Source organism: Dasypus novemcinctus, chromosome 26, assembly GCF_030445035.2.
Source record: "Dasypus novemcinctus isolate mDasNov1 chromosome 26, mDasNov1.1.hap2, whole genome shotgun sequence".
Lineage (NCBI taxonomy): Eukaryota > Metazoa > Chordata > Mammalia > Cingulata > Dasypodidae > Dasypus > Dasypus novemcinctus.
In genome coordinates, this window is record NC_080698.1 from 3,456,042 (window position 1) to 3,482,572 (window position 26,531).

The 26,531-nt window shown below is 53.5% G+C and overlaps 1 protein-coding gene across 2 annotated transcripts; it reads right to left on the reverse strand.

Moving 5' to 3' along the window:
• Positions 1 to 12,607: 12,607 nt before the first annotated feature.
• On the reverse strand, positions 12,608 to 25,897 carry LYZL4 (lysozyme like 4). 2 transcript variants are annotated; one of them, XM_004478331.3, is made up of 6 exons: positions 25,726 to 25,897; positions 20,323 to 20,398; positions 19,978 to 20,160; positions 19,758 to 19,907; positions 17,314 to 17,392; positions 12,608 to 12,833 (listed from the first exon to the last, which is right to left on the reverse strand). In XM_004478331.3, the coding sequence occupies exons 3-6, from the start codon at positions 20,114 to 20,116 to the stop codon at positions 12,764 to 12,766; spliced, it is 438 nt and encodes a 145-aa protein (XP_004478388.1). In that variant the 5' UTR covers positions 20,117 to 20,160; positions 20,323 to 20,398; positions 25,726 to 25,897; the 3' UTR covers positions 12,608 to 12,763. The 2 variants fall into 2 exon arrangements, with proteins under 2 accessions (XP_004478388.1, XP_058144273.1); XM_058288290.1 differs by lacking the exon at positions 25,726 to 25,897 and adding an exon at positions 21,337 to 21,422.
• Positions 25,898 to 26,531: the final 634 nt, after the last annotated feature.

The window sequence follows — 26,531 nt, forward strand, 5'->3', positions numbered from 1 at the left end:
ATCTTCTTGCAGTGTGGGTGACTTGTAAATAGTCAAGCCATTGTGGGATGACAGGGGCCCCGACTGGGGGATGGAGGTGGCTGGGAAAAGGGGAGGAGCCGGGGAGTGAGCGGAGGTCAGTTGGTGAGGCCCCCAGCAGCCCCACTAAGGAGCGCTCTGCGCACCTAGCAAGAAGTTTGGGGGTGATCCTAGAAGCGCATGACGGTGTCTAGACCCGCAATCCTGTCACCCATTCATTTCAAGGTGCACGTGGCCAGGAGCTTGTCTGCTGGCCCTTGGCTCTGCTGCACCTGCTTCTCGCCCTCCCCTGGGTTGGAGGAGCTGAGGTCTGAGACAAAGGGGTTGCAGATTCAGAGCCGAGTGAGGACGCGGGAACTGAGAGTCTGGAGAACTGTGCTGCCCCATGGGATGCAGAAGGCAGGAGCGGGGCTGGCGCAGGGCTGCACCTGGCCTGCATCCGCCCGGCCAGGCACCTGCCTTGAGGCGGCGGAGTTGCCGGGAAGGGAACGGCAGTGTCTGCAGGCTCCCGGCAGCAGCGGCGCCTACGTCCCTGCATGGTGGACCTAGAGGCGGCTGACTTTTGCTCCTTTAGCCCTCCCAACAATTTGCCAGCAATGAATGCAACAGAGACTTGAAAAACCCTGGCAGGGGCACCCCGGCTCAGAGTCCTAGCGTTTTGAAGCACAGCTGTGCTCTAGTCCAGAAATAACCTCCTTTTGAATCTCGCTGCTCCAGCTGCCTATAGGACAGCAAATGACCCTGTGATCTGAGCTCCCGGTGAGAACCAGATGTTTCCTGGCTGTCCAATCCCTAAAAGTGGGTAGGTGCAAAAGCACGCTGTCCTCAAGTGAGCGATGATGTAATGGTAGGCTCAAGCAGATCCTGGAGACGCAAGTAAATTGCATAAGCAGGTGGCCCAAACTCGACTGGCACCGCTACTCCTCAGCCCTCGCCTGTGCTTCGGGGAGCTCTTTATGACCAGTTGACTGAGGAGGAAAAAGCTCATGCCTAGTTCATGGGCAGAGCTACCCCGGGTGGTGCACCCACTAGAGAGGGACTGCTATGGCATCACACCGTGGGAAGGGAAGGGACTTCAGGCAGTACAGCCTGCCAGGAGAGCTGGTCAGAGGGAGGGCTCCAGGCTGGTCTACGAGGGGCTGAGGTTTTGGGTGAATGACCAGGGACCTAGAAGAGCTTGGCAGAAGGACATCGGGGAGGATACATGTGCCCCGAGTACCTGTTCACCACAGGGTACCCGCTGCAGAGGAGGTTTTCAAGAATCAGGTAGACAAGTGGCTTGTGGGTGTCGGCAGCCTCTCTCCCCAACCACCCTGACAAGCAAACCAAGTGGCTGTGTTGGCAGGGATGGGGTTGATGTGTGTCCTCAACCACATGGATTTCTCGTCACCAAGACTGACCCGACCAACCCACCAACAGCAGAAACCAAGGCTGGTGCCCTGATGGCATCGTCAGCATCGTGCGGCGGCCCAGAAGACACACGGGTTATGCTTAGGAGGGAAGGAATGAGCAACCGGCCGAAGGCTGCCGAGTTAGATGTGGACGGAGGATTGACCGTTGGATTTGACAGCGTGGGACTCATTGGTGACCCTAATGAGAGAGTTTTCGATGGAATGGATCCAAGAGAGAATGGAAGGGAAGGTTGAGGAGACAGAGGGCTCAGACCTGTCTTTGAGGAATTTTGCTACAAATAAGAGTAGAGAAATGGTGGGAAATGCAAGGTCAAGGGAGGGATTTTTAAAAAATGGTTGATAATAAAATATGTTTTTATGATGAAGGAAGCAATCAAGTAGGGAAGAAAAAAGGGACACTACATTATCACTTGTCTCTTGTAAAGTCCAAGAGCAGGGAAGAAAGTAGGGGGTCCTGGAGAAGAGGGGGAGGTCGCCTTAGATGGAAGCACCAACAGTTCATAATCTCGGGGGTGGCCGGGTGGGCAGTGGAGCTAATGGTAAGTCTCATCTGATGGCTTTTATTCCTGGTGAAATAGGGAACGTCACCAGCTAAAAGAAAGGATGGGGAGGAGAGGTACATTTAAAGAAGGAGGATAACGTGGGAAGTAGCCATCTAAGAGGCTAGAAGAGTAAGAGCCCACGTGGTGGTGGTTGTCGTGAATTTAAAACGAGACAGTCGTCACGGTTTTGCGTTTCTTTTCTCCAAACACGTACAGCTCCTTGGATGCAAATGCAGAGGAGGTAGAGAGCTGGGTTCAGCCAGGGCTGGGATTTGTCTGGGCGAATGTATCGGAGAGACCGAGGGAGAAAGGGCATATTCATAGAGGTGGTTCTGGAATACAAGCTAGGGAAAGAGAGCGGCGAGGACGTGAGGGGGGTGGAGGGCAATGCCAAGGCGAAAGGGTCGATTGATAGTGACCCGGTGGAGCCAACGGATGGTTGGAGTTAGACACTGTTAGCGCGCGTTCAGTGGGGAGATGCTGGATGGGGAGCTCAGCACTGAGGTCCTGGCGCTGCCGGGGCGCTTGGTGAGGCTGAGCTTGGCTGTGGACGTGCCGGGCTGCAGTGAGGGAGGGCAAGGGCCTTGAGGTGACAACCCGGGGGGGAGGTGCTGGAGCGCTGGTGGCTGTCCACACAGGTGCTGCGGCCACCAAGGAGTCCAACGGGTGGGAAACAGCGAGCCAGGAGCCCAGACCTTCTGACGGCGGCAGGGGCTGGGAGAACGCAGGGGGCCCTGGCTTCCAACGAGCAAGACAACACTGAGGAGGCAGCGGGGGGCGCAGGGCCGCCTGGCTCACCTTGAGTCCCGAGGGGCGTGAGCTTTGGTTTCAGAGCAGAAGCCAAGGAAGCGGACATGGCTCAACTGATAGAGCGTCTGCTGCCATAGGGAGGGTCCAGGGTTCAAACCCAGGGCCTCCTGACCCATGTGGTGAGCTGACCCACACGCAGTGCTGCCGTGAGCAAGCAGTGCCATGCCACACAGGGGTGTCCCCCGCACAGGGGTGTCCACGTGCAAGGGGTGTGCCCTGCAAGGAGAGCCGCCCCACGTGAAAAGCACAGCCCGCCCAGGAGTGGCGCCACGCACACGGAGAGCTGACGCAGCAAGATGACGCAACAAAAAGAGACACAGATTCCCGGTGCCACTGACAATGCAAGAGGATGCAGAACACACAGCGAATGGACACGGAGAGCAGACAACGGGGCGGGGGGAGGGGGGGAAGGGGAGAGAAAGAAGTAAAATAAATCTAAAAAAAAAAAAGAAGAGAAGCCAGCCACTGCGTGGGCGGGTTCTGGGAAGCAGTGACCCGAGGGCGAGCGAGATGCCATCTCCTCACTCCAGTTCTGAACTGGCCGAGCTCCGCTGCGGGACACAAACCGGGGGCTGGAGCAGCGACCTTCCTCACGGATAGCCAGCGTGGCGCCGGACGCAGGTCAAGGGCGCGGGAACCGGGAGCCCCTTCCCTTCCTGGGGCCCACTCCTCTCCCGGGGCCTGCTCCCCTCCTGGCCCCCTGTGGCTTCAGTCCACAGACAGGAGAACGAAGAGCAGGCTGTGAGGGGGCTCGAGAGCCAGCGGCGAGCCAGGGCCCTCCCGGAGTCTTCCAGCACTTCCCAAACCCATGCTCTTCCCACTGACCAGTTTCTCCCAAGTTTCCCAAAGGTATGATTTATATGGAGGCATTAAAAATATACAGATTCCTGCCCCTCTGTCCCCATGCAGGAGATCTGGCCTCAGAAGGTGGGCGCATGGCCCAGGAACCTGCATTTTACCAGCCACCTGAGATGACTTTTATCATGACAGACGCTTGTAAATGCTGCAGGTCTGTGCACTGCCTGCCCTACTATTTATTCTGTGCAGGTGAGAAGGCTGCCTCCTCTCTTGGTGCCTCAGCTTTCCAGCCTGTGTATTGGGCACCATGACATTGGCTCATTGTTCTGAGCCGGGTGCTAACACCTCTCCCAATACAAAGTCCTAATTAAAAAGCTGGAGACTCAATTTTCCAGGTAACGTATCAAATGGAAAATTGCACCAGGCTTTGGAGGATGTCATGTGGGGTTTACAGGTTTTGAGGGAAGAGAAGACCCACACCGTCTCCATCGCTGGGAGTAAAGTCAAGTGCCCCCACCTGCAGGATGGTTCTAATTCATCACCACCTTACAAAACTTTGCAAGACTTGAAAATATTGTATGTAAATACTGTATGTAACATTTGTCAAATGGGAGTCAATCTGGTAGTTGCTGGTAATAGAAGTAATAATGATAGGAGTTGTTGAAATTTTCTCCTCGAGCTTTGATCATTTCATGACCCAGACGGGGAGAAGCGCCCACTGCGGCAGCCTTCATCGGTGACGGGCGACGCCAGGAGCGGATGGCAGGAAACGTGAGCGAACCTGCTCGGTCAATACGCGAACATCTGCTTCGTCTCCAGGCCTCACGCCCATGTTGACACAGGAGGCCATTAGAGGACGATGCGCCGCTGCAGGAGTAATGGGCTGGAATGGGGCGGCAGCGCTGGGCTCGGCCCTTGAGGAGATAGCGTTTTAATCAATTGCAGGTTGTCATTAATGTCTGGGCTAAGGTCAGGGTGAGGTCAGGTGCATTATCATATTCAGGTCCATCCTTGCCAAGAGCGCGGGGTTCCCAGCTCAAGGCCTCCCAAGCTTCTCGTTGACTCAACAGCAAGCGCCGCGACCAGCAGGAATTTGACTGTGCGAGCCAGACGTTTTTCAAGAAGAGGGAATGCCACGCAAAACTGATTAGAGTTGCCCGAGCTGCTCCATCACTGATGAACTTAAGTAAAATTTCTGTCCCTGAAATAATATCTTTTAGCCATTTTTTTTTCCTTTCTGAAAATGACCAAGATACATACAAAAAGAAGGGTTGACCTGGCTTGGGTCCCTCTGCCCCTGAGACGGCCACCACAGGCTCAGCACATTGGCTTTTTCTCCGGATTGAGAAGAGTAGCAGCAGAGGGTGTGGCATTATAGTTTATCCACATGATGGGATACGGCTGCACAGTTGTCAAAAATGGTGCTGAAAAAATTAGAACACAAAATATTAAGTGAAAAAAATCAAGACACAAAACTGTATATACAATAGTAGCCCGTTTGTAAGGGAAAAAATGTACACGACACACTGAAGTAGGGGAAGGTGTACATAGTGTGTATAGTGATGCTCTTTTTTTGTTTTAAGATTTATTTTTTATTTCTTTCCCCTTCTCCCCCTTCTCCTGTCGCCTGCTCTCTGTGTCCATTTGCTGTGGGTTCTTCTGTAGCCGCTTGTATTCTTGTCAGTGGCACCGGGAACCTGTGTCTCATTTTGTTGCGTCATCTTGCTGCATCAGCTCTCCGTGTGTGCAGTGCCACTCCTGGGCAGGCTGCACTTTTTTTGCGCTAGGTGGCTCTCCTTATGGGGCACACTCCTTGTGCGTGGGGCTCCCCTATGTGGGGACACCCTTGCGTGGCAGGGCACTCCTTGCGCGCATCAGCACTGCGCCTGGGCCAGCTCCACACGGGTCAAGGAGGCCCGGGGTTTGAACCTGGACCTCCCATGTGGTAGGCGACGCCCTGACCACTGGGCCAAGTCTGCTTCCCTATGGTGGTACTCTTGATGGTGTCCTAGGGGTCTTTTAGGTTATTTTCACTTTTTATAATTATTTCTTCTTTCTGCTCCTCAGCCCGACTTGTTTCACTTGTCTTAAGTCTGCTGATTCTTCCTCCTCTCAGCTCCAGTTTGCTGTTGAAAGCATCCTGTGAGTTTTTCATTTCAGTTATGGTGCTCTTCAATCCCCGTAGTGGTTTAGTCCTTTCAAAAATGTCTTTCTCGTTATGAGACTCTCATGCTATTCATTCACTGCCTTCCTGACACCCGTAAGCTCTTTCTCTGTATTTTCCTTCATCTCCTTGAGCACACTGAAGATCAATTTTTAAAATTTTGTTTTAAATGATCCTCACTAAATTAGGCACGAGTATTATTTTTTTTCTGCATAAAAGGGGATGTATATTTTTTAACAAATCAATTTATTGATATATATTAATAAAACATAAATCCATCCAGTGTACAGTCAATAGTATTTGGTATAATCACATAGTTGTGCATTCATTACTTCAATCATTATTAGAGCATTTTCATTATTCCAATAATTACAATAATTATGAACAAAAAACAGATAGACAAAAAACTCATTGCCTCTCAGTCTCTCTATGCTTCCCCTGCCATGCATATCTGTTATTCTATTTTTGTCTTTCTAGTTTATTTGCATTTGTATTTTATAAAAACTGTCATATATGCACTATTACCTCATTTGTATTTCACATGAAGTTTCATTGTGCTATACAGTCCCATGTTACATTTTTTAGTTTTCCTTCTAATAATATACATGTCCTTAGACTTTCTTTTAACCATTGTCATACCCATGTAATAGCTCTGCTAGTTACAAACACTATGATGTGCTTTTACCACTTCTATTCATCTCCAAAGATTTAAAAATCTTTTAACCAATTCTGCACAGATTAATCTTCAGCTTTCCATTCTCTACTCTCATTCTATTTTCTGGTGACCTATATTCTAATGATTAACTCCATGCCTTTACACATGTATTTAGTTCATAACGGCACAATCACACAGTATGTGTCCTTTTGTGTCTGGGTTGCTTCACTCAGCATAATGTTCTCCACGCTCATCCATGTTGTCATTTGCTTCACAACTTCATTTCTTCTTACAGCTGCATAATATTCCATCCTGTGTATATACCAAATTTGTTTATCCATTGATCAGCTGATGGACACCTGGGTTATTTCCATCTTTGGACAATTGTGAATAAAGCCACTATGAACATCAATGTGCAAATATTTGTGTCACTTCTCTCAGTTCTTCTGGGAATATATCTAGTAGTGATATTGCTGGGTGACATGGTAAGTCTATATTCCACTTCCTTAGGAACTGCCAAACAGCCCTCTGCAGTTACCGTACCATTCTACATTCCCACCAACAGTGAATAAGCGTCTTTTTTTTTTCACATCCTGTACTCACACTTGCTCACTCACATGCATTTCTTTTTTGTTCTTTATTTTCTTTTTTTTTTGTTTTTTTTTAAATTTTATTTATTCATTTTTAAAAAAATATTACATTAAAAAAAATGAGGTCCCCATTCACCCCCACCGCCCCCACCCCTCCCCCCACAGTAACACTCTCCCCCATCATCATGACACATCCATTGCATCTGGTGAGTACATCTCTGGGCATTGCTGCACCCCATGGCCTGTGGTCCACACCATAGCCCACGCTCTCCCACGTTCCATCCAGTGGGCCATGGGAGGACATACAATGTCTGGCAATTGTCCCTGGAGCACTACCCAGGACAACTCCAAGTCCCGAAAATGCCTCCACATCTCATCTCTTCCTCCCATTCCCCACACCCAGCAGCCACCATGGCCACTTTTTCCACACCAATGCCACATTTTCTCGATCATTAACCACAATAGTTCATGAATAGGATATCATTAAGTCCACTCTAATCCTTACTGTATTCCTCCTTCCTGTGGACCTTGGCTTGGTTGTGTCCATTCCACATCTATGTCAAGAGGGGGTTTAGATTCCACATGGATATTGGCTGCAATCCTCCTGCTTTCAGTTGTAGGCACTCTAGGCTCCATGGTGTGGTGGTTGACATTCTTCAACTCCATGTTAGCTGAGTGGGGTAAGTCCAATAAACCAGAGTGTAGGAGCTGAAGTCTGTTGAGGCTCAGGGCCTGGCTATCATATGGTCAGTCCAGAGATTCAGATCCCCTAGATATATCTTAAACCCCAGCACCAACTACAATTCCAGTAAAGTAGCATGAAAGGCTTGTGAAAAGAGATCACATCTGAGTCCAGCTCCATCACGCAGAAACACCAGCTCCAAAGAAGGGCCAACTGACATGGCAGTGAACCCCATCTGCCATGACCATAGAACCTGTGGATCTCTTTAGCCCTCAAAAGAACCAATACCTGGGGTTTTATCTACTTTATCTGTCTCTGAGACTCTGCTCAGGTGTGCATAAGGGCAATCCTTCTGACAACCTCCAGACTCTTTTTTAGAAACTTATAGCCATATAAACTCTTTTGTCCTTTCCATTTCCCCCTTACTTTAGTTCAAACAGCATTTTTAACTCCTGTTATTATATGTAGACAGGGATATTCTGCTGGTCCATGTTGAACCTTTAATTCAAGGTCATTTTCTAGTTACATCATCAGCTGGTACTTGGTAGTGATCCCTCGGTGCCAGGGAGGCTCATCCCCAGGTGTCATGTCCCATGCTGGGGGGAAGGCATTGCATTTACATGCTGAGTTTGGCTTTGAGACTGGTCACATTTGACTAACATGGAGGTTGTCAGGAGGGAACTCTTAGGCACAGTGCTGCTCTAGGCCTTGTTCTTATTTCAGGTGTATAGGCTCACAAGCATAGTCATTAGTATCAGGGGGTCACTGTTGGATCCTCATTCCTTTCTGGTCCTTGCTGTTGCACCTGGGGGACTGCAGCTGCTCCCCTAGGGACCATGACAGAGCTCCCCCCCGCCCCGCCCCGGCCAGGAACCCAGTACCCCCCCAGCTGTTGTTTTTAATTGTTTCCACTATGAGTATATCCAAACATTTCCATGCACCCTGGACACATGCCCTGTATAACTCCCTGTCAACCATATGTCCCCTGTCAATAACATCCCATACCAGTATTCCTCCGCTGCTATTGTTGAACCACTCTGTGATCCAAAACTTCCTGAAAAGTGAAGCCCAATATAATGTCAGGTTCCCTTAATAGTAAAATGGAATATAGCAATGAGTTTAAAGGTTAGATATAGAATACATATTGATTTGGAAAAATTCTACATCTTATCTTTTTCTTTTCTTTTTTCCCTAATTATTGAGCTTCTCTTCACAAGAGCCTTAGATCACAGTAATTCATATATATGTTACATTAAAAAAATATGAGGTCTGCATATAAAGATCATTTTTTAAAAGTCTTTGGCCGGTATGTCCACAGTCTGGTCTTCTACACTGATGTTTTCTGGATTTTCACCCTCTTCCTTTGAATGGGCCATCATTTCCTTCTTGTCTTATAATCTTTCATTGCACACTGTACATTTTAATATCTTAAAATATTAGCTCTGGGATTTATTCCCTGAGGTGTCTGTTTCTTGAGTTAGTATGATGAGATTTTCTTGGGCGTCAGCCTTCCCATCGGGAAGATCCGCCACAGGGGAGCACAGTGCAGGCTCCTCCCTGTCTTTCCTGGGGCTGGGGCTTGTCCTGGGAGTTCTCAGCCTTAGGAGCTCCCCTGTTTACAGGAGTCTACTCCCCAGGGGACAGAGCTTCTCCCTCTGCTGGGTGTTCCACTGCCAAAGGTAAGCCTGAGCCCAGGCTCTCTGCCTCACTTATTTATTATACTTTGTTGTCTCAAGCTCTGCTTTGCCGGGAAGGCAAGTTCTAAAAGGGGGGCATGCTGGAGAGGAATTTCCCAAGTTGGCCTTTCCCAGTCAGAACCAGGCCAGAGACGCACACAGGGAGTGCCAGCCGGCTCCAAACACCCTGCAGCGGGGATGAGGGCAGCCAGGATGGGCGCCAGGAGCTTCTTCCATGGGCCCCCAGTGCGGCGCCTTCTTGGCCTGCCCAGCAGATGCAGCCGATCGACTGTCTCCACGGCTCTGAGGAAGCATCCTGTCCTTACGTCTCCTCTGCTTGTTTGTTCAAGGTAGATTGGAACAATGGCTGTCCTCAGAGCCAAGACCCAGTGATCCGAGGCAGCTAATCAACAGCCATGATCAACGATTAGCCCTTGTCCTCCCTGGATCTTGCAGAGGTGAATTTTTTTGAGGGGTGACAAGGAGTGGATTTTTATGTCCCTTTCTGGCACCAACAAGCTACACCGGGAGCTGGAGCTCATGGCTGCCTGCTGCAAGAGCGGGGGCTAGGTGACGGTATCAGCCATGCAGGCACAGCAGTTTACTGGTATTTACCATAATTCACCAGCCTTTCCTCCCACTCTTCTCTGGATGCTGTAGTGTTCTACTGGCCTCTGGAGTTTTCAAATAGTTGATTCAGACAGTTCCTGCCTGTTTAATGGTTGTTCTGGTGGGGGTTGCTTCTGGAGCGTCCTACTCTGCAGTCTTTCTACAATCCACCGAGTGATTTTTGAAAAGGGCACCAGTCCACTCAATGGTGAAAGCATAGTCTCTTCAACAAATGGTGTGGGAAAAACTGGCTATCCTTATGCAGAAGAATGAAGGTGCCTTCTACCTCACAATATATATAAAAAATAACTCAAAATGGTCAAAGACCTAAATATAAGAAACCAAAACTATAAAACTCCCAGAAGAAAACATAGGGAGGCATTTTCAGAACTGTACATTAGGCAATAATTTCTTAGACTTCATACCAAAAGAACAAACAGCAAAAGAAAAAAATAGGTAAATGGAACTTCCTCTAAATTTAGAACTTTTGTACATCAAAAGACTTCACTGTGAAAGTTAAAAGGCAAACTACAGAGGGGGAAAATATTTGGAAATCACATAGCCAATAAGGGTTCAAAATCCAGAACATATAAAGAAATCCCACAACCCAACAACAAAAAGGCTACCCAATTTTAAAAATGAGCAAAAGACTTGAATAGACATTTCTCCAAAGACGATATGTGGCTAAAATACACATGAAAAGATGTTCAGCATCTTTAGCCACTAGGGAAATGCAAAGCAAAACCACAGTGAGATACCATTTCACACCCAAGAGAATGGCTACCTTTTTTTTTTTTGATGGAAAATCGTGAGTGTTGGAGAGGATGTGGAGAAATAAGAACACTAATCATTCATTGTTGATGGGAATGGAAAATGACACTTCCACTGTGGAATTCAGTTTGGCAGTTCCTCAGAAAGTTAAATACAGAAGTACCAGATGACCCAGTGATCCCACTTCTAGGTATACTCCCAAAAGAATTGAAAGGGACTTGAACAGATATTTGCACACCAATGTGCAGCTTTATTCACAATTGCCAAAAGAGGGAAGCAGCCCAAGTGTCCAACACAGATAGATCAATAAACAAAATGTGGTCTATGAATACAATGGGATATCACTCAGCCATAAAAAGGAATGACGTCATGACACACCCAACAACTTGAAAAACTTCACGACAAATGAAGTAAGCCAGATGCGAAGGACAAACATTGTATGATCTCACTGATGGGAAATAGAATAAAAAAATTAATGGAGTCAGAAACTAGAAATCAGATTACCAGGGACCAGAACAGGGTAGGAAGTAGGGAGTTTATGCTTACTTGGCGCAGAGTTTCTGTTTGGGTGACGGACGGCTTGCGGTAAGGGATGGTGGGGACAGTGGCACAAGATTTTGGATGTGACTGATGCCACGGAGTTGTTTATATGAATGTAGTTAAAAAGGGAAATTTTAGGTTACTAGAATAAAAAAAAGTAGGACTGTACAACACTGTGAACCCTAATGTAAACTATGAACTATAGTTAATAGTACAAATATAATAATATTCTTTCATCAATTGTAACAAAGGTACCACACTAATAAAAGCTGGTTTTTTTTAAAGATTTATTTATTTATTTAATTCCCCTGCCCCCACCCCCGCCCCGTTGTCTGTTCTCTGTGTCTATTTGCTGCGTCTTGTTTCTTTGTCCGCTTCTGTTGTCGTCAGCGTGTGTGGGCGGCACCATTCCTGGGCAGGCTGCACTTTCTTTCGCGCTGGGCGGCTCTCATTATGGGTGCACTCCTTGCGCGTGGGGCTCCCCTACGCGGGGGACACCCCTGCGTGGGGGGGCACTCCTTGCGCGCATCAGCACTGCGCATGGGCCAGCTGCACATGGGTCAAGGAGGCCCGGGGTTTGAACGGCGGACCTCCCATGTGGTAGACGGATGCCTTAACCACTGGGCCAAGTCCGTTTCCCTAAAAGCTGTTAATAATGGGGAGGGGGTATATGAGAACTCCATATTTTCTCCATGATTTTTCTGTAAACTTACAACTTCTCAAATGAAAAATTAATTACATGTAGGGTTCAGGTTTATTACCATGGGCTATTTTTTTTCTTTCTCAAAAGCAAGGTACAAAACTCTACAACACTATCACAGCAGTGTGGAAAAAGGAAAAAAAAACCCATATACAGGACAAAGACTAGAAGGAAACGCAACCAGTGCGTAACAGTGATTCTTTGGGGTCTGAAATCATGGGAAGACTCTTCCTTTTACATTTCTGTATTTAAAAAAAAAATTTCTCTAATGTGAATATGTGTTATTTATAATATTTTTTGAAAACCCAAAACTTACCTATTTAAAACAAAAGAGCACTCTCACTTGCTTCTCTCCACAGAAATTCAGAGGATTCTGTGTCTCGTCACTCACACCTGTGTCCCCCAACACGGACACACCTGGGGTCCCGAGGTTCCACCTGTGGCCAGAGTCGCCTCTCTCCTCGACTGTCTTTTCTTCCACTGAGCCTTTTCTTTCGTCTCCTGTTCAGCAGTGACATTCCCGGCCCTTCTCGTTTCCTAGAGCATCCCCTTCCGTCAGGTCTCCCCACCTTCTGAGAGTAAATAATAACGAACCACGGCACAATAGGTCAGAATGGTAACAAGTGCACGGAAGCACAGCGAAGAGACCAGCTCGTTTATTCGGTGTCCCCGGACAAAGCAAACTTTTGTCCTTTCCCACGCAGAGCTGTGGGGCGGTGAAATCACCAGCAGGACTGCGCCGAGGAAGCAGGCGACAGTGTCCTCCTTCCGAGGGCGCGGCTGGCCAGGCCGTGGGCTACAGCTTGCATCCGTCCAGCCATCGGCCCAGGGTGTCGGAGAGCTGGCAGTTCAGCGTCCAGGAGGGCCTGCGGGGAACGAAGGGGGCGCCTGCAGGCCGGCCCGGACCCCCACCCGTCCCAAGCACTGCGCGGCCAGCCCTGCTGGGCACTGCGAGCACGCCGCCCCCACCCCGTGTCCTCGGGCTCCCTCCCAGCACACCTGCCCCTGAACCCCACGCTGTCAGCCGGGAGACCCAGCTGCGCCGTCCCCCCCACCCCTGCAAGGTCAATGTAACCGCAGCAAGCCCCCACACCACATGTCGCCCGGGGCCGTCGGGGGTGTCCGTGGCCGCCCTGCCTGGCCCGAGCTCTCAAGCCCTGGGCCGGGTGCCTTCACCCCTCCACGGGCCTGCCTCGCCCACCTCCTTGTAAATGCCTTCCCTCTCCGAGGGCAGCCAGACCAGGAGCTCCTCCAGCCCCCTGTCCTGTGCGCCCTGAAGCGGGCCCCGTGCCGTGTCCCCAGGCTGACCTGGGAACCCAGTCCTCCCCTCCCGGCCTGGAGCCCACTAGCTGCCCTGTTCGGCCGGCCCATCCCTCAGCAGGGCAGGCCTCGGGGCCTTCCAGGGCAGGGGCTCCCACTGTCGCACGAGGCTGTGGCCCCCACCCTCACGGCCATCGGGCGGCAGGGACAACAGGCGCTCGTGTGCTTCCAGAAACCCTGAGGCTCTCGGTGGCCCGTGGGCAGGGGCCCTGTCCCCCTGCCTGCTGCCTGCCCAGCCTCTGCGGGACCGGCCTGCACCTGCGGCGAGGCCCTGCTGCCCCAGCTCAGCAGGTGCTCGCTCCACGGGGAATGCGGAGCCGGGGAGAGCCCTGCCCAGCCCGGCCACGCGGCCCCCTCCGTGCCGCGCACCGAGGACGCCTTCCGCTCATTAGTGCTGGTCTACAAGGCAGCCAAATCTCCAGACTAATTGGAACGTCGAGACCATGTACGAAAGATTTCAAATACTCGGGAGACAGGTACGTTACTTACTTGAAAAGGCATCTGACTAAATTAGTGGGAAAATGAGTTAATTAATAATGGGCGTTGGGATCACTGACTAGCCCTGAGAGAAACAGCTGGATTCCTACTTCACTTTCTGTATGAAAATAAATTCCAAGAGGATGAAAAATGTTAAATGTAAAAACAGGAAACCATAAAAATTCTCTTTTCTAACTTATTTAACAAAAACTTTTATCAGGGTTATTTTGTGCCAGGCACTCTTCTAATCTAGAGGAAAATGTGGTTTAATTCCTTTACAATCATGGAGTAGGAAAAACCTTTCTAGCAAGATTTCATATAAACATAGAAGCCACAGAAGAAAAAATGGAGGGATCTGGTTCCATCAAACTGAGTTAAAATACAAATAATAAATCTGAAAATAGAAGTAGTTTGCGTGGATATGATGGACAAAGGTCTAACAACCTTAATTTGGAAAGGACACGTACAAATCAACAGGATGAAAAAATATTATCAACCTAATAGAAAAATAGGCAAAGATTATGACTACGCAGGTCACACATGAAAAGAAGCTTGACGTCTTTGTAGTTTAAAAATGCAAAGCAAAATGGAATGGTGCCATTTTCCACATCCGAATTTCCAAAACCGCACTCGTTTTTAACACAGCAGGCTGGTGAGCCAGGGGCACGCAGCCCCCACACACGGACCCTCTTCAAAGGGCACTGAGCAGCGTCCCTCCAACTTTTACACGACCCGAATAGCCTCTGCAAATCCTCTGCTAGATGTTTCCCTAAAGATACACTTGAAACGCGCACCAAGTTGTAAGAGCAAGATGCTCATTGTAGAATTGTTTGAAACGACGCAGAATAAAAGTGGAAACCGCTTGAATGCTCGTCAGTGGGGGGTTGGCAGATAAAGTGTCCTGCAGCCCTGTCCAGCGGGGCCCTCAGCAGCGGGGACGTGCTGGCAGAGACCAAATTTGCATGCGCTAATAATAAATGGCCTGAAGAGCAAGGCACAGCCAGTGTGTGCAAGGGGATTTTAAGTATTTTTAAAATACTTGTGCATCCGTTTCTCTCTGACTTATTAGACATTCACATCAGTGGCCTGCAGTTGGCCGCTGATAGGAGGGAGATGATTATTTTAAACATGGACATGTCACCTTTATTTTTAAAATAATAACTTTTAAAAATTGGGCAGTGGTCCCCAATGCTGCCTCATCTTTCAACACCATTTAGAGGGCAACTGTGTGCTAGGCACAAGGCTGGATGCTGGCCCATGAAGAGGCGAGAAAAACAGACAAAGCTCTGGCTGAACGTATCCCCCAAAGACTCATGGAGACACAAAGATGAAGAAGCCCCGGCGAAAAGCCCCGGCCTGGAGATGGGCACGCCACCTGTTTGCTGGATTCCGGAGAGGCCTCCGCTGCCTGCAGAGCTCAAGTTCACAGTGGGGACGCCGGCCCGGCTCCCACCAGGAAAGCGAGCCCACTGGCAGGACCCCCACGGCCTGACCCTGCTGGACACCCTCATCCCTGCCCACTGGGGCCTGGGGCCCCACCCTCGGCTCCTGCCTACACCACCACTGACCCAGGAAAGGTCCCATCGCTGAGGCCCTGGGGAGCCTTTCATCTCGCTGTTCCTCCGTTTCCTCCTCACTTTTAAAGTGGGGTTCAGAGCACTCGCTGCAGAGGGAGTTGTGACGACTCGTGAGCACACAAAGCCTACATGCTAAGCGGTCAAGAAACCGCATCTACTATTAAAGTATTTCCTCTCTTGTAAGGTGCATCAATGATTTAATAACGACTTTTAGAGGAGGGCATGCTGATTGCAAGATGAACTCTAATTTCAGAAATAGGAAAAATGTAAAACATTGTGTAATCTAGAATGGAGGAAATGTGGCATTGTTTCTAGATCTATCTGGAGACCACAATCCCAGAATCAATCAGGCAGTGAACTAAGAGATGTGGAATGGGGAGGGGGAAGGCTGAGAAGGCAGGGAAGGTGGAATTCGGTGTGGCCTCGTGTCCAGTGCATGGTGGCATAGATGAGGTGGTAGCAGTGCATACTGAGAATAGAGGGTGGTCGTGTAATCTGCTCATTCAGCCTATCAGACAGATTAGCACACCATGCCAGAAAATTCTCCAAATTGGAAATTGGGCAGGAGACAAGCACACTAATCTATCCCCAAAGGGACACCTGAGAAGGGGGTCTGTCACACACGTAGAGAGAGCTGAGACAAGAAAACGCTACACAACCCATCTCTTAGCAAATCCTGAATATGGGTAAATCTGCCTCATTTAAGGAAGATAGAAGATAAACTGACATTGAGTTTATGGGGAACTATTAGAAGAAGAAAGGAGGGCATCCTCATGAAATTAGGATTATTCTTCAGAAAATAATATACTAAAGGATCCAGACGTAAATTTCATAAAAGATGTCCTCAGTAAGATGCAATCAGACATGATCTCTGGAGAAAGCCATGGGAGAGAGCAGAGAAAAAAGAGACAATAGCTTGAATTTAAAATAGAAGATAGCTAAGCTAACACAGAACTGTAAACAAACAAAAAATGTAATAGCCAACATTCAATACCCATTCATGATGAAAACCTGTAACAAATTAAATCTGATTAAAAGTGTCTCAGAATACTTAGAGAAAACTTCACATTTCGTGATAAAATATTGAAGTTCTTACCTGTGAGACTGGGAACGAGACAAGGATGCCACTTCTATTCAACATTTACTACAGATTAAAGCCAATGCAATATGGCAAGAAAAAGAACAAAAAGGTATTGTAGGGAAGCAGACTTGGCCCAGTGGTGAGGGCGTCCGTCTACCACATGGGAGGTCCGCAGTTCAAACCCCGGGCCTCCTTGACCCGTGTGGAGCTGGCCCATGTGCAGTGCTGATGCGCACAAGGAGTGCCATGCCACACAGGGGTGTCCCCTGCATAGGGGTGCGCCCCATAAGGAAAGCCGCCCAGCACAAAAGAAAGTGCAGCCTGCCCAAGAATGGTGCTGCACACACGGAGAGCTGACACAACAAGATGATGCAACAAAAAGAAACACAGATTCCCGTGCCACTGACAACAACAGAAGTGGACAAAGAAGACGATGCAGCAAATAGACACAGAGAACAACCAGGGTAGGGGGAAAGGGAAGAGAAATAAATAAAAAATAAATAAGTCTTTAAAAAAAAAAAAAGGTATTGTAGACCCAAATGTGAAAGGTAAAACAATAAAACAACATGCATCAAGGACCTTCTGAGTATTCAAACCCTTGTAGGAATTCATGTGAAAGAAATAATCAGAGAGCTACACAGAGATTCATTTACAAGAATGCTTATTCTAGCATCCTATACAACCCTAAACAAAATTTGAAAAAAAAACAAATGTTCAACTCAAGGCAGTTAGTCTGATAATTATTTCCTTCCTTCTATGGCCTTGGGATTGTGGAAATCTATTGTGATTCTGCTGAGTCAGTTTGGAATTGGAAGTGGCCAAGGTTAGGTTTCCATTAAAGATAATGAGTGAACTTTAAAAATATAGATCATTTGAAGATGTATCACTTACCATGATCCCATCCCATCCTTCCCTTGTACAATTTTCTTGGCACATTCAATTGTCTTTTTTAAATTCGGATTCAGTAAATCTGTGGAGAAAGTAGAGTGGAACAATACCATGCCACCGAGTGGCGGGTCCCTCACTGAATGACGTCAGAGAAGGCACGGGGTGCTCACAGTCAGGAGGCTTCATCGTGTTTCCAAGAAAAAACCTACCTCTAGGTTATCAGACACACTAGGAGAAAGCAGGATGTGGTCACGGTGTACTAAATGCATTGCTTTTTTCCTTGTAATTCTTTTTATTTATTTTTTAATTGTATTTTTTTTGAAGATACATAGATCACAAAAAATGTTACATTAAAAAAATAAGAGGTTCCCATTTACCTCCCACTCCCCCCACTCCTCCCACATCAACAACCTCTTTCATCCTTGTAATTCTTGCAAATATTTTTTCCTTTAAAAATAAATGCATATTGAATATTTCTTTCTGTGCTAGGCAGTGTGTGAAGCACACAGGCACCTGCCCTCACAGAGCCGGAATAATCACCACGGGTAGCCGTGGGTGCTTAGAGCGCAAGGCTACCTGGAATGATGGGCGGCTGCCATGTGACGTGGAGCATTGAGAAGGGACACCTAACTCAGCCTGGAGGGGTCAGGGCAGGGCTACTGGACCAAGTGGCATCTAAAGGTGCAGGAAAGGGGTCGAGGGAGCCACCGCAAGCAGAGGCATGCGTGTGCAAAGGCCCAGGGGCAGCCCTGAGCCAGCCTGTGTGCTCACCCCTTCCCTTCCCTCACCTCCTTAGAACACAGAAACCGGGACCACAGCCTCGAGACTCCGGTGACACTCTCCTTGTCTACACTGCGAGCGGAGGCTCTGGGGTATTTCTGGCCCAGCGGGTGGACGGAGGCCCTGCAGAGGCTGTGGACTGGCAGGCCCAGGCATCCGTGGCCAAGCCCCGACTCAGGAGCCACACTGCGTGGGCTTGCCTTTCAGCTCTGCCACCCAGCAGCTGTGAGGCCGCGGGGCCTCAGTTTACCCATTTATAGAACGGGGAATGGGATAATAATAGTATCCACCACTGGGTCATTGCGGAGATTGGGTGAATTAACACCGCGGAGGGCTCAAAAGAGCACCTGGCAGTAACTAGCCCTGGGACAGCCGCTGCGGGAGGGCGGGGCTCTCTGTTCTGCTCACTGATCACCCCCAGCACGGAGCGCAGTGCCTAGTAAGCGCCCTTGGAAGGAGCGAATCTCCTTGTCACCATGGCTAGCGGGGTCCCCTAAGAACGGCAGGCACAGCCTGTGTGTCCCCTCTTCTGCCTGCCCAAGTGTCAGCACCAGCTGCCCTGGAAGAAGAGAGCTGCTCCAAGTGGGTGCAACCAGAGCCCGGTGCCTCCACGCTGGAGGCTTGGCAATGGGTGCAGCCTGCAGCTCCTCTCCACGCACTGACACCCCCTGCCCTTTGGGGGGGCCCCTTGCTGCACCCCACCCCAGGCTGCCCCGCCAGACACCCCAGGCCCTCTCACCCTGCCCGCCCCGGCCCTGCAGCTCGGGCTTCCTAGCGGGCTGACCTGGACGTGGCCCAGCCCCACACGTCCAGCCCCCAGCCCATCCAGCCCCCATCCAGCCCCCATCCGGTCCAGCCCCCAGCCTGTCCAGCCCCCAGCCCGTCCAGCCCCCAGCCCGTCCAGCCCCGGAGCCCATCCAGGCCCCAGCCCGTCCAGCCCCCAGCCCGTCCAGCCCCCAGCCCGTCCAGCCCCCCAACCCATCTAGCCCCCAGCCCGTCCAGCCCCCAGCCCATCCAGCCCCCATCCGGTCCAGCCCCCATCCGGTCCAGCCCCCAGCCCATCCAGCCCCCAGCCCATCCAGCCCCCCAACCCGTCTAGCCCCCAGCCCGTCCAGCCCCCATCCGGTCCAGCCCCCATCCGGTCCAGCCCCCAGCCCATCCAGCCCCCAGCCCATCCAGCCCCCATCCGGTCCAGCCCCCAGCCCGTCCAGCCCCCAGCCCGTCCAGCCGTCCAGCCCCCCAGCCCGTCCAGCCCTCAGCCCGTCCAGCCCTCAGCCCGTCCAGCCCCGGAGCCCGTCCAGCCCCCAGCCCGTCCAGCCCCGGAGCCCATCCAGTCCCCAGCCCGTCCAGCCCCCAGCCCATCCAGCCCCGGAGCCCGTCCAGCCCCGGAGCCCGTCCAGCCCCCAGCCCGTCCAGCCCCGGAGCCCATCCAGGCCCCAGCCCGTCCAGCCCCCAGCCCGTCCAGCCCCCAGCCCGTCCAGTCCCCCAACCCGTCCAGCCCCCAGCCCGTCCAGCCCCCAGCCCGTCCAGCTCCGGAGCCCATCCAGCCCCCACCCCGTCCAGTCCCCCAACCAGTCCAGCCCCCAGCCTGTCCAGCCCCGGAGCCCGTCCAGCCCCCAGCCCATCCCACTCGGGCCCCGCAGGCCAGGCCCGCGCCAGCCGCCTACCCGTGCAGGCCACGTGGCAGCGGTTCTTGCCGCGGTCGCACCACTCGTTGCTGCGGATCTGAAAGAGGCCGAAGCTGGTGTAGTTGCCCCGCGTGTTGTCGTAGACCGCCGAGGGGTTGAACTTGCTCTCGAAGTAGGCCAGGCACACCCCTAGGGAGAGGGGGCGGCTGTGAAGGTGGGGCGGCGGGGCGGCCCGAGGGGCGGGGCGGGGGCTGCTCACAGTTCTCCAGGCTGTAGCCCTCGAAGTAGTCGAGACCTCCCCGGTGCAACCTCCTGGCCACCACGCAGCGCCCCAAAACGTACGCGCCGCTCGGGCCCAGCAGGCAGCCGACCAGGGACAGCACCGCGGAGACCCTCATCTGCTCTTGGTGCGGCGGCTCCGGCCCCGCGGCCCCCGGCGCCTCTGGAGGAGGAGGGGGACGCGTGTGTCAGGGCCTGGGCTCCAGGGCTCCCTCCCGCGTCTCCCCGTCCTCCGGGGCCTGCCGAGCGGCTGCGCCTGGGAAACGGCCCCAAGTCCCCGCCCCGATGTCCCTCCCGCAGACCCAGCGGCCCTGTCCACGCGCACCTCAGTCGCTCCCCTTTGACGATCGATCGAGATGCTCGACTCTCTCTTCCCCTACTTGTGAAAGTCGTCCGTGCTCCTTAAATACATTTTGGAAAACAGAAAAAAGAGAAACAGTTTGTCACCTTCCAGATTTTAAGCTCAGCCACGACGGCCCATGGAAGTTTATCCACCCTCTGCCTTTGTCCTGAATCTACTCAGACCTGCAGCCTTGCCCTTCACCCAACGTCTTCCCCGAGTTTCTCCACGCCAGACCCCAGGGGCTGTTCCCGCAAGCACGCAAGCAGGGCCAGACCGGAGCCGCCGCAGACGGCCGGGAAAGGGGAGCTCGTGGGGGCTGGGGGCCCAATAGCATGAAAGGGGGTGCTCATGGGGGCTGGGGGACCGAGTGAGCATGAAAGGGGGAGCTTGTGGGGGTTGGGGGCCCGAATGAGATGCCACGGGAAGCGGTCACGGTCCATCCCGGCTGTGGCAGGCGGTGCGACCCCACTACACGTCAGCCCCTGGATCTTCTACCATGTATAAAAATTGTTTTTAGGAAGCGGACTTGGCCCAGTGGTTAGGGCGTCCGTCTACCACATGGGAGGTCCGCGGTTCAAACCCCGGGCCTCCTTGACCCATGTGGAGCTGGCCCATGTGTGGTGCTGATGCGCACAAGGAGTGCCCTGCCACGCAGGGGTGTCCCCCGCGTAGGGGAGCCCCACGCGCAAGGAGTGCGCCCCGTAAGGAGAGCTGGCCAGCACGAAAGAACGTGCAGCCTGCCCAGGAATGGCACCGCCCACACGGAGAGCTGACACAGCAAAATGACGCAACAAAAAGAAACACAGATTCCCGTGCTGCTGACAACAACAGAAGCAGACAAAGAAGATGCAGCAAATAGACACAGAGAACAGACAACAGGGGAGAAGGGGAGAGAAATAAATAAAAAATAAATCTTAAAAAAAAATGTTTTTAATGACTGCATTGTATCGCGTTGAGTGGCTTACTGACCCGATACTCTTTTTCCTGGGCACTTACATTGTTTTCAATTCTTGCTGTTTTAAGTGATGAAGATCGTAGTCCATAATCTTTGATTATTGCTATAAAGTAGACTCTAGAACTGGAATCACTATATCAAAAAGCACACAGAGTATGAACCTCTGGTTTGTACCGTCAGCCTGCTTTCTAAAAAGTTACGATACCCGATTGTCCCGTGGGCAAGGGGATCTCCTTCCAGGGACACCGAATGGCCCTGAATTCTTTGATCATTTTTCAAAAACCCTTGCTGGTTCAGCAGGTTGTAAAGGGCCAGCTGTGCCCTGGACCGCATGGCGCTGGCGCCCGCCCCTGCCTCTTCTCTTCCCCTCGATCCCCCACCGTGCCCTCGCCCTCCACCCGCACGCCCTGGCGCAGCACCGGCTCTAGGTGCAGCTCGGCGGGAGGTCCGGTGACTCCACCTCCCCCTGCTCTCCCCCTGCCTCCCCGGGGGGCTCCCCTTCAAGCACAAGTGCCCAGCGCCGATACCCACCCCGGGCTGGACACTGCCGTGCCGCTCGGCCTGGCTGTGGTCGTGGCTCGATGGCACCGCGGCTGGTCAGGGATCAATGGGGAAGCCTCTGTGGACCCCCAAGTGCACAGTCACGGGGGGATGATGGACCCCCAAGCGTGCGGTCCCGGGGGGATGGACCCCCAAGTGCACAGTCACGGGGGGATGGACCCCCAAGTGCACGGTCATGGGGGGATGGACCCCCAAGCGCGCGGTCACTGGGGGCACAATGCCTCACTTGTCAGTGGCCCCACCACTGCCTGGAGCGCGGAGTGGGGAGAAGACACTTCGTTCCTCTGACGACTGCAGGCTCGGCTCGGCCCAGCAGGGCGCAGGGCACCCCGTGCTCCCCATTTCACAGACACGGGAAGTTGAGGCCTAGAGCTTAGCCCGGTTGTCCAAGGCCTCGCGGTGGGTGAGACGCAGAAGCAGCAGCTGGCTGAACCCCTCCACAGCCTCACGCCTGGGCCGGCCGCTGGCCCCCGGGTTCCTCCCCACGGCGGCCAGCCTGCCTCCCGGACCTTCGTCCTCTGCCCCTGCCGCCGCCACCCCCCGAACTCGCCTCCCCACCCCTCTGGGCCAGGCCTGGGGGGCGGCTCCTGCTGCACTGGAGGAAGGTCCGCGGGCAGGCTCGACGGTCACACGGAAGAGGCCACTGGACGCTTGGCCTCCAAGGCCCCCTGGCTGGCCTCCCGCCGCCCGCGCCCCCCAGGAGGCTCTGGCGCTGCCACGCGCCTCCCCTCGCTGCCCCGGCTGCACCTGCGCCCCCCGCCTCGGGGCCTGGCTCACGTCGCTCCAGGCCAGGCCCCTGCCCCCCAACGCCGCCTCGAAGGCTGGCCCGTCCCCGACAACATCCCTCCTGCCCTCGGGCTCTTCGGTGACACCGCGCAGGGTGTCACCTGTGTGGGGCCACTTCAGCGTCCCCGTCTCAAGCCCGGGACGGGCCACTGAACACAGCGCCTCCCCCTGGCGCCCTGCGGCCCCCCACGCACGCGTGTCCGCCGACGGCCAGCTGCTCCCCTGAACCTCCCGCGCCCGCGTGTGCGCATGCCCGGCACCAGGCTTCTCCACCCCGCGCTGCTGGCGTTCGCGCCAGGCGCTGCACAGCGCGGTGGTCAGCGGCAGCTGCCTCTCCACCCACAGGCGCCGGGAGCCACCCCGCTGTGACCACGAAAATGTCTCCAGACCCTGCCAGGGTCCCAGGGGCCAAAACCGCCCTCCACCAAGAGCCTGCGTCGAGAGATCCCCTGAGCAAAATCATCCACCTAAACAGCGTATTGAAGAAGAAACAGGCACTACCGATCGTCTTAAACTGTCACGTTGCACGACTGGTCCAGAGCCCAGCACTGGAGGGCTCGCACTTGGGCACCAGCTTTACCCCTCTGGAGCTCTGTGATCTTAGGCCAGTTGCTCAACCTCTCTGTGCGCAGTTCCCTCATCTAAAACAGAGATTAAATAGTACTTATCGAACCGCGCTGTTTGACCTGTGCGTGAGCCAAGCACGCAGGGCACTTAGCGCAGGGCCTGGCGTGCGGCAGGGGCTCTGGCAGTGTGAGCTGTTGTTGGGGTGACACCCAGGCAAGTGGGCACCCTGCCACCCTGGAGGCAGCCGACAAAGGGAGCTGAGGGCGTGGCAGCTTGGCGTCCCGCACCCAGCGAGCATGTGCTTGACCTTGACGCACTTCTGAGCGTGAACGCTGTAAGCAGGACCCTGGAGGACTTGCTCCGGTCGAGGGAGGCCCGGCTGAGGCGGGGGCCATGGGCCTACAATGACAGGGAGGTCCCAGAGAGGCTGCAGGAGCAGCCAGAGCCGGGGGAACAAGAAGCCACCGCCGTGCGCACTGCATGGGACAGAGAAGCCACCGGCCTGTGACTGCCGGGGAGCCCCGGGGGAGCAACCCGGGCGGCCGAAACCGTGCGCCAACACGCCCCGTGTTAAGCCGGCCCAGCACGGTGCTTGTCTCAGTGGCTGGGAAACCAGAACAGGTGGTTCTGGAAAGGCAGCGCAGGGGCTCCCTCCTGCAGGGGAGGGTGCAGCAGGGAGCTGAACAAGGTTGGTGGGCGAGACGAGGCACGAGACAGGGAGGGAGCCAGTGACCCCGGGAAGCTGAGCACAGGACGGGAGCCAGAGGGAGCACAGCAGGGAGGAGGGACAGAGAGCAAGGCCGGGAGCACAGCAGGGAGCCAGGCAGGGAGCATGGCAGGGAGCACAGACAGGGAGCCAGGCAGGGAGCGTAGCAGGGAGCACAGCAGGGAGCACAGCAGGGAGCACGGGGGGGAGCCAGGCGGGGAGCACGGGGGGGAGCCAGGCAGGGAGCACAGACAGGGAGCCAGGCAGGGAGCACGGGCAGGGAGCCAGGCAGGGAGCACAGCAGGGAGCACAGCAGGGAGCCAGGCAGGGAGCACAGCAGGGAGACTGGTGGGGAGCACAGCATGGAGCAAAGCAGGGAGCAGAGGCAGGGAGCCAGGCAGGGAGCACAGCAGGATACGGGCAGAGAGCCAGGCAGGGAGCACAGCAGGCAGTCAGGCAGGGAGCACAAAAGGAAGCACAGGCAGGGACCCAGGCAGGGAGCACAGTAGGGAGCCAGGCAGGGAGCACAAAAGGAAGCACAGGCAGGGACCCAGGCAGGGAGCACAGTAGGGAGCCAGGCAGGGAGCACAGCAGGGAGCCAGGCAGGGAGCACAGCAGGGAGTCAGGCGGGGAGCACTGGCAGGGCCTCTCTGGGTGAATTCCGGCCTCACGATCCCTGTCCCACATGTCTGGAGGCTGGTGACCCGCGGAGCCGACCCCTCCCTCCCGCCGTGGCTCTGCTGTCCGTTCCTCCAGGAGCCCCTCTCCTTCGTAGACCCCTGAGGACACCTGCTTTGCTGAGCTCTGCTTGTACCCAGACCTCAGCTTGAAAATGGAATTTCAGTGCATAAGCGGAAAGTCCAGCACTGGGCTTCCCAACAGCCGACACTACCTTCAGGCCACGCCTGCCTTGGGGAGCAGGCCCCCAGCCCCTCATGGGCCCCTGAGCCCCCTCCCCTTCCTCCTCCTGCCGCGGCCGGTTTCCTCAGGGCCACAGCCTGCCCACCGCTGTGACCTCAGCCCCCTGTCACGCTGGCTTTCCGCAGAGGGTCCCTGACTGAGCCCACCGCTCTCCTGGCGTCCGGGGCGTGTTCTCCGCACAGCAGCCCCTTGGTAAGCCCGCACGGGCACAGCTCTCCTCTGGGGGATTGCCCTTGCGCTTTGCGGAAGATCCCGGGTCCTCACCTGCCTGGTGAGGCCCCCGCTGGCCCCCTGCCCGCACCCGCTCTCCGTCCAGCCCTGCCTCCCCTCTCCACCTCATGCCCCGTGTTCACCTTCCCTCTTTCCCTGGAGCGTGCCAATCTCGTTCCCACCACAGGCCCTTTGCACAGCCGCTCTGCAGACCGGGCATGGCCGGCTCCTCCGCGCCATGGGCTTGGCACACGCGCTCACCACCACAAGGGGGGTTCCCGGTCAGTGCCCCGTCACAGAAGACAGTTTTTATTTTCTTTAGAGCACAAGTCAGTATCAGAAATGACTGAGCCCAGGCATTCGTTCACTTGCTTATTGCTCGTTTCTCACACTAGCCTGGAATCCCCTTGTCTGTTTTACCCTCAGAGTTCAGAGTGGAGTCCAGTGCATGGTAGGTGCTCAGCAGGGCTGTGTTGAATGAATGAATGAATGAATGAGTGAGTGAGTGAATGAATGAGTGAGTGAATGAATGAATGAGTGAGTGAATGAATGAGTGAATGAATGAGTGGATGAAAACCTCTTCTTCCCAATGGACCTGTCATCAGATGTGCAGTAAGGAACTCTCCCGACATGCGGCCCCTGCGCTGGTTCCGGCTCCTGCCACCCCAAGCCCACTCACCGGTCCTGGCCAGGTCCTCGGGGCCTACCCACCGGGCAGCCCTGGCGGCAGCTTTGGCGCGTCTTGCAGAAAAGCTGCTCTACCTGCACTCCGTCCCCTGGATTTTTCAGGTGCCACTTCCTGAGTAACCCGGATGCCTTCACCCAAGAGCTTCTAAACCACCAGTTCTTCTCCGTGACCTGCTCTTCTAGAACCTTCTCTGTGACGTCAGTTGCTATGCACTAGAATATTCCGAACCAGGGAGGGGCTGTCGCCGTCGCATTTGTCTTCGTTTTCTGTTGTTGCTGTAACAAAGCGGCACAAACGCAGCCGCTTAAACACCAAAGCCCGTCCCCCCCTGGCTTTAGGGCAGGAGGCAGCCGTGGGGCCCGCCACACTGAGGCCACGGTGTCAGCGGCGCTGCCGCCTCGGCAGGCTCCAGGGAGACGCCATTGCTTAGCTCGTTCGCTTGCTGCAGAATTTGGTTGTTGCCATCGCAGGACCAACATCCTCATTTCTTTGCAACGCTGGCAATTAGGTGACTCACTGAAAGTCTGACAAAGTGGGAGAATCATGAACAATACACACCTGTGCCTTTACACTGGCACTTAAACCCACAAACGCACCCCACTCGACAACCTCCAGCGACAGTCTGTCCTTAGAAACGGGTCGCTGCCCAGAGGACTAACTTTTTTCTGGTGTAAATCAGCCTGTGCTGTATTCCGTTTCTAGTTGCTGTACCTTTAAAGTGAAGACTTAGCCAAAGCAATGCCCATGAAGAATCCTTCTAGATTTCTGAGGTTTTAAAAACTGTCTTAGTGCCATTG

What these genes read in the sequence shown, in the direction of transcription:
- LYZL4 (XM_004478331.3), bottom strand. Translation starts at nt 20,116, where the DNA reads ATGAGGGTCTCCGCGGTGCTGTCCCTGGTCGGCTGCCTGCTGGGCCCG. An exon ending in GGGCTACAGCCTGGAGAACT is followed by an intron (nt 19,908 to 19,977) that starts GTGAGCAGCCCC and finishes CCCTCTCCCTAG; the next exon opens with GGGTGTGCCTGGCCTACTTC. An exon ending in AAGGATGGGATGGGATCATG is followed by an intron (nt 12,834 to 17,313) that starts GTAAGTGATACA and finishes CGTTCCCCGCAG; the next exon opens with GCCCTCCTGGACGCTGAACT.